Source organism: Eriocheir sinensis, chromosome 65 (genome assembly GCF_024679095.1).
Source record: "Eriocheir sinensis breed Jianghai 21 chromosome 65, ASM2467909v1, whole genome shotgun sequence".
NCBI lineage: Eukaryota > Metazoa > Arthropoda > Malacostraca > Decapoda > Varunidae > Eriocheir > Eriocheir sinensis.
In genome coordinates, this window is record NC_066573.1 from 5524697 (window position 1) to 5532804 (window position 8108).

The 8108-nt window shown below is 40.6% G+C and overlaps 1 protein-coding gene across 1 annotated transcript in view; it reads left to right on the forward strand.

Annotated features, from left to right (window-relative positions):
- Nucleotides 1-7793, forward strand: part of LOC126987526 (UHRF1-binding protein 1-like) — a 53687-nt gene extending 45894 nt beyond the window's left edge. The window contains 2 exon segments of the mRNA XM_050844528.1: nucleotides 2354-2507; nucleotides 6774-7793. Of these exon segments, the coding sequence (XP_050700485.1) occupies nucleotides 2354-2507; nucleotides 6774-6967 (348 nt within the window). The 3' untranslated portion in view covers nucleotides 6968-7793.
- The last annotated feature ends 315 nt before the right edge of the window (nucleotides 7794-8108 follow it).

The window sequence follows — 8108 nt, forward strand, 5'->3', positions numbered from 1 at the left end:
TGTTCTTAGGTGAGCGCCTGCGGCTTTATTGCTGCGTAGCTGCATTGGCAACCTGGTGGCTACAAGCACTGCAGGCTTTACCACCCGGGTCAACCAGAAGGCATACTAGAGCGATACCCGAAGCAGTCCGGGCCGGCAACGTGCATCAAGTGCTCAAAGCAGGCTTCTATACGGACGCCCGGGCAGGCACCCCAGGGCGCTACCCTTTTAAGCCCGGCAATGAGCCCGAAGGCCCACACACGCCAGGCAAGTACGCCAGGCTGCCCCACTCTTGAGTGTGAGTATGGAGGCTAACCACGGAGTTAATGACAACCTGACGCATCCACTTGTGCGGTGAACTGTGGCTATTTAGTTACACTGTGTTGCCCTTGCAAGCCAGGGGGGTGGGTACCCCCTGCACAGTGCATCCAGTGGGACCACAGGGAGGCCAGCCACAAGAAGTAACTGCTATTTACGGCCAGCCCGCACCCCCAGATCAGGCTGGCCCACGGGACTCCTGAACCCCTGCGGTCCCCTTTACTCGCCTTACCGTAAGCATGGTAAAATCCTTCTTTCACATGTCGGACCGAGGGCGGTACTTATCCGCATTTCTTATTCCGCCCTCACTCCCGCAGGAGTGCTAGCGGACCCGCACTCCTTCTCTACGGGGACGGACCCTTACTCACCTAGTCCAGTCTGGATTTAGGCAGTCATAAGGCTTAAGCTAGGGTTTGCACTGTGTTTCATTTAAACAGTCCTTTGACACTCCCGCCATTTAAACTTGCACTGCCTTGACTCGTCACTTCGATATGGTCTGCAGCGCTCGGCAAGAACGTTTACATGCCAGTTGTACTGTGAAGCACACAGCTTACCTGCAAACCTTCGCACTAGGACGTCAATATATTTGCTACGTGCAAGCTGGGGCGCGCCTTACAGGTGTGGTACACTGCCCAAGCAGAGCTTATGGGCATTGCGCGGGCAATTTTAATGACTTGTCGGCACACGACAATTTATTTTTACTTTTTGGAAAAAATCTAATATTTTTTAAAACTCCCGGATACGGGTGAGGTCGGATACGGTGCACCTGCATAACTGAGGGTTTACTGTAGTTTTGAAAATTAAAAAATCTGGAAAGGGTGCAAAATTATATATACATGTATGTATGAAAAATTATTAGAAAATGGAGATTTCTGCAGGGAAGGAACATCAAAATTGAAATAGCAAATTGTTTTTATGAAGGGAAAACAATTGTTGTATGGCTTCCAAACTTCCACAAAAAGTGGGTGATAGATTCAGCTATGCAACGGGGTAACTTTTATAAATTTTCCTGGATGACAAAAATATGCCGTTTTAGGCCTTGACCATAATTTAAGTGTTTCACAAATTCATTGCTGATATTTTCTGGAAAGTTTATACTATTACTCAGGCAAACAGTATCAGTTTATTTTCTCTAAATAAATAGACTTGTGGAAAATATCTAAGAATTGCCTTGTTTTCTTACCAACATTTGGTGCCACTGACAGTAAGATGAATATTTATTGTTTCCTTCAGCTCCTGGTGCCTGGCATGAAATTGAAAGGATGTAACTGAGGTGCTTCAATGCCTCACCTTGCACTCCCTAAGACTCACCATCTTGTTCTGACGTTCATTGCAGGTTTTCAAGCATCTCCACCTGCCTCTTGCATTAGTAGCTTCTGTCACAACAGCAGTTACCTGGAATTTGCTTTTATCAATGTTGATGTTTTCTCAGGTGCATAGTCCATTTATGTAACATCATTTCCCTCTGCATCCATCAGTTTTAAAATTTTGTACATGCTCTTCTTAGAAAAAGATATCAATAATTAATACAATCATAATTAACAAGCACATTATTGCAAACTGAATATTTGTAAAATTTATTGGCTTCTGTGGAGTGAATGTATTGAGTATTATTTATAAGTTATGAGTTGACATTGTTTTTATTTTCTTTTGAATCTAGACCCAAAGTTGAAAAGGAATAAGTGGCTGATGAGAGCAATGATTGTAACGTTAGTGTCTTTGCACTGTCTGTGCGGGGGATCATAATTTTGATGTGTCATGCCTGGACATTTGTTTTCAGTCCTTTTGCATGTCATCTATTGACTCACATTTGTATTTTGTACTAGTCTTAACATGCCAGATAAAACTTTATACTAAAGTCTTTCTTACAAGTCAGGAACATATTCCACATAGAGAGTGGGATGTCATGCTGCAGTACTTATTTTATATGTAAACCAGTGTATGAACAAGCTTTTAAAAACTAACATAGTATTTTTTGGCAATACTTCTGTTATGTGCACAGCAGCCCATGAGCTCAAATGCATGTTTCAATTATGTCTGATATATCACTTTCAAGATAAAGATAGAACGTCTTGGACTGAGACTGACGGAAGACAGGGTGCCGGCAAACATCACGTCTCCAGGGTCCATTCCCACGGAGGTTTGGCTCCCAAAGCTGCTGGTGACGAGGAGTCCTGAGGGAGTCTTTACTCTCCTGCCTCAGAAGGAAGGTGGGTTTTCATCCAGTGTGTGGTGGTTTATGAAAACTTAATGTGGAAATTATGTTCACCATAAAGCTTTTAATAAGAATAATGGTTTGTAAATCATCACTCCCTTGGCTACTACTGCTGCTTTTAGTGGTAGTAGTAACATTATAAGTAATATTTTTGGTGTCCACCTTATATTGAAAAGTTAGCCAATTTTTTTTAAAGATTATTATTAACCCCTTCACTCCGGCGATGCCGACGTCAGCGTCCGACGGCATCACCGTATGGAAAGGGTTAGTCCCCTTCTAAACCTCTTAATCCTCTTCTAAACCTCTTAAGAGGAAATGGAAGAGGATTAAGAGGAATTTAGAGGAGGATTGAGAGGTTTAGAAGAGGATTAATCCTCTTCCATTTCCTCTTGACCCTTTCCATACTGTGATGCCGACGTCTGTGTCACGGATGGAGAGGGTTAATTGTGCCTTTCTTTTATCTTGATCTTTTACTGCAATGTTTTGACTAGTGACTAGTGTAGTGACTATTGTAAAGCTTATTATTTCATAATGTCTGATGTCTGATAGGCTGCAGTGGAGGAGCTTGTAAATTTGAATAAATAGCAGAATTAACGGATCAAGGTTCTCACATTATTGTGCAGTTCACTAAGTACCTCAGAGATTCGTGTGCTGTGAAACTTTGTTTGGTGTCAGTGACATTGTTGTAATCTTAGGCAGTGTTGATACCTGGGCTACAGGTTGTGTGAATGTACATACAATGTAACACATTTTTCTGAGCAGCTTTCCTCCTGAATTAAGTGGTTCCTTCTCCTTTTTGTATCTCCTTTAGGCCAACTTAACCTCACCGACAATACAATCGACAACACGTGGAACGTCTTCAAAGATAACCTCCTGGAAGTAGAGAAGGCTACAGTGCCTACGAAATCCAGGCGAGTAAATGGTGCCGTAGATCCACCGTGGATGAGCAGAGAAATAAAAAGGGCAGTAAACTTAAAAAAAAAAAATTATAACTTAATGAAAAATAATGACACGGCCGAAGCCCTTACACAGTACCACAACAGCCTCAGAGCTTGTCGCACCGTTATTCAGAGTAGTAAACGCAACTATGAAAAGAAAGTAGCGTGCGAAATCAAGACCAACACCAAAAAATTCTTCACATACATCAGATCAAAAAAGAAAGTAAAATCCAATATTGGTCCCCTGACAGACGAGACCGGATCTGTAACCCAGGACAGTAAACAGATGGCCAGAATCTTTAACAGCAACTTCACATCCTTATTCACAGTCGAGGACACCGAGACCATTCCCACGGGCCCTGACCCGCCAAGGGGAATCACGCCCCTGGAAATTAACTCAATATGTGACCAAGAAGTGAAAAAGTACTTGGACAAACTCGACACAAACAAGTCAACGGGACTCAACAACTTGCCTCCGCAGTTATTAACCCTTTCACGCACCGTGACGTGATTCGTGTCAAAGCAGAATTGTCTACATCTGAGCTTTTGACTCGAATCGCGTCAAAAAACTTTTAAAAATTCGCCAAAAATAAAGTATCTTTCAGAATTGCGTCAAAAATTTTTACGTCAAAGATCCAAGCTAGACCTATCAAATAAACTAACTGTCAACTCTTGTGCCATCGGATTTGAAGTGATAATTACCTGTGTCTTAGTTGCCTCTCAGCAGGCAGCCTGTGAGCGCGGACTGTTGTTCCTTTAAATTGTGTCCAGAGCCTGGTAAGCCTGGATTACAGTTGTCAGACGAAATTGATGAAATTTATTCTTACTTCCGATGTAAAGTAATCGTGCCATGATACAATATTTTGTTTTATATTCGCAGGGACCAGTAACTGTTACTATTAGAAAATATGGCTAAGAAATTATCAAATGAAGAGATTTTGTGACGCATTTGGACAGAATATGATGATGATTCTCATGAAAGTGACGGTGATGATGGAAAAAATGGAAAAAACCTAGCAGAGAGTGTTAGGGAGAGAGACTTAGTGGTATTTATTATGATTATTATTGCGTCTGGCGAAGTTCATCCAGACCAGACAGCAAATAGGTGCTATTCCAGCCAAAATTGACTTCTATTTTGACTCCTTGACCTGCCTGTTGTGTTTTGTTTGCTGCCCTTGAGCTGTTTCTTCTACTGGAGAAAACAGAATAGATAGAAAAATATAGTTTTCCTCGATTTTCTCAAGAACTACTGGTCGTATGATAATTCCAATGATAGCGTTGGAATCCTCATAAAAATCCCCTTTTATTGGCATGTAAATCATAAAAAGTTGACTCCAGAAGTTTTGAGCTACGAGGTGGTGAATGTAAGCATTTCTTATTTATCTTTAATCAATGTGGTTTTTTTCAGAGTCGGTAAACTTCACTATTTATTTGCATTTCTTGATATTTTTTTCTTTCATAAGGCAGAATAATCTCTTCCAAAACCAGCAATATATAATAACGCCAGGAAAAAGAATACTTGTGGGTGCAATCGATAACATGATAAAAAATTGTGAAGCACGGTCAGGCCATTCCGCGAGGCCCCTTAGGGAGCCCCAGACGGATGTCGCAGTGGAAAGAGAAACTTATTTTATCTATTGGTGCGTGAAAGGGTTAAGAGCTTAAACAACAAATACTTCAGCCACTCACTAACATATTTAACCGGTCAGCACAACTGAACAAGATCCCAGAAGACTGGAAGATGGCGAACGTAACACCAATTTTCAAAAAAGGAAACAAAAGCGTTGCATTAAACTACAGACCCATAAGATTGACATCAGTGACAGACAAAATACTCAAAAAGATTATTAGAGACAAACTTGTCAAGTTTCTAGAAGACAATAATGTAATCTCCGACACCCAGCATGGCTTCAGAAACAAGCGCTCCTTCTTAACGAATCTATTAGACTTCTTCCAAGATATATATTAGAACTGGGATGACCACATCCCCAGCTCACCGACAGAAAACAACGAGTGCTACTCAACGGACAGCCTTCCGATTGGCTTCCAGTCACTAGTGGAGTGCCTCAGGGGTCAGCATTGGAACCCATTCTCATTATCAACAACCTCGAATCAGGACTGAAATCCACAATGTTGAAATTTGCTGATGACACCAAGGTGGGGGGAAAGGCCCTTACAAAGACCAACTGCGAAATCATTCAGAAAGACCTCAATCACATTATCGAATGGTCGGAAAAATGGCAAATGTCTTTTAATGTTGACAAATGCAAAGTCATGCACATTGGGTCCCAAAATAGTAACCACACATAAATCATGAATAGGAAACCTCTGCAGGCGATGCAGGAGGAAAAGGATCTTGGAGTCACTATCAGCAGTGACCTGAAACACGCGAATCACTGTAAAAAAGCATACAACAAAGCCAACACTATGCTCGGGTTCATAGCGAGGAACTTCGAGTGTAAAACGCCAGACGTGATGCTATCCTTGTATAATTCCATGGTAAGACCGCACCTCGAGTATGCAGTACAGTTCTGGTCTCTTAATTACAGAAAGGACATTGCTTTACTAGAAAGGATTCAATGACACGCCACAAAAATGATTCCAACCTTAAGGGCCCAACCGTATGAGGAACGACTCAAGCGACTCAATCTCTTTAGATTGGAGAAAAGACGAGGGGATATGATTCAAGTCTTCAAGTACCTGAAAAAGTTCAATAACGTTGATTACTCCAAATTCTTTGAACTGCAAACCAACTCAAGAACTAGAACTAACGGTTCACCCATTCAGTCGAGTCGATGTAACACAGACATTGGAAGGAGATTCTTTTCAAACCGAGTCATCCGCCACTGGAACAATCTTCCCTCAGAAGTAGTAAATGCGAATACCATCAACTCCTTCAAATATGGAATCAACCGTCATTTCGTTGCATCAGGAGTAAGCTGAATAACAAGGTGCTTTCATCTGCTCCCCAGGCCCCAAGTGGCTGTCGAGCAGATTAAATCACCAGAGCGGGCAACCTTGTAATGAGCCAATAGGCTTTCTGTTGCCTGCATTTCCATGTTTCCATATTTCAAGACTTCCTACCCTGCCTCATTAGGGAGAGTGGAAGCTGATGATCTTCCCTCGTCTTTTCATTCATGTTTTTCTGTTCTTCAAGGCTCAGTTCCTTTTTCTGGTGATGTGGGAGGTGTGGTTTGATAATGAAAGTGATGGTGGCAGTATTAAAAGAATAAACTATGTGAGATAATCATCATTATCATCTTAATGTGCCTCATTTCTCACAGATGCAGTATAAAGTGATATGTATTCATTTATAATTTCAGAGGACAAGGAGTTGCTTTTGATAAAAAAGGAGCGAGACGAGTTGCAGGAGGACCTGAGACAGATGAGGCATCAGATGAACCAGGTGTTAGCAGAGAATCGCTCCCTTCAGATGGCTCTTACTAAGATGAAGGAAGAGAAGGAACGGGACAGGTCCTCCAGAGGTTTCTCACTTCCCAAGTTTCCCCTCCCATAAAACCGCCCAGAGCCTAAAAGGAAGTGCATGATGATGGTCATTATTGAGCCTCATCACACCATGACCTCCCATCCTGCAAGATGGTGCCAGCAGCTCTACCACAGATGAGTAACTTATTGTGATAAAGTAACCTCATGAAATGGCCAGTTTTTACTTAAGGTTGAGTATTTTTAGTATTTGACATAATGTGTATTCTTAGGACAAATATTTTCATATTATTTATTCTCTTCTAATAGTTATCTTAACATTGTTGGCTGGATGTGTCAAAGCTACACCAGACTGTCTGATGCAGGCCAGACCAGTATTACATTCAGTACAACTCAGCCTCTTGTCCGTTAGTAAGGGTGGGACTATGCTTTGACCATAATGAAGACTTACTATGAGTTATGCTGCATTTTCTTGTTGCATGAATGCAGATTTTTTTATTTATTTTTTTATTCAAAAGAGAATTTGAAGAATAATTAAATGATTATTTTTCTGGGGTAAATTTGATATGCTTTTTTATTGTTGTTGTTGTTGTTGTTGACAATAGTGAATATTCATATAAAGGTTATGCTTAGTAGTTCTACTTAGCTCATGTGTCCTGAGGTACAAGCTGCTATCACTAAAGGACTTTATGTTGAAATCATTATGGTGTTAAGTTCCTGGGCACTGACTTGGTCCTCCTCAACACCAGGGAGGAAGAGATCCCTGCAAAAGCCTCATGACTAAACTAACTAGTCCTATATGCACTTCGCTGTATTCATAGTGTTGTGTCGTGTGGCGTGGAAATCTTAAGTGTGTAGGAGATAGTGTCTTCTTCCATCGTTATGCTGTCGTACCTGTTCGCCTTTGTTACCTACCCTCAAGTACACTCCAATCACAGTGTGTGCTGTGTCACGGTGGGTTGTATATATTATTATCGTCCTTCACATATCTGGTTTGCCATTATTGCTAGTCCTACGATTGTCTTATCCCATTGTCATATGCTATATTTTCCATGTGTAGAATTTCTCCTCATATATATATATATATATATATATATATATATATATATATATATATATATATATATATATATATATATATATATATATATATATATATATATATATATATATATATATATATATATATATATATATATATATATATATATATA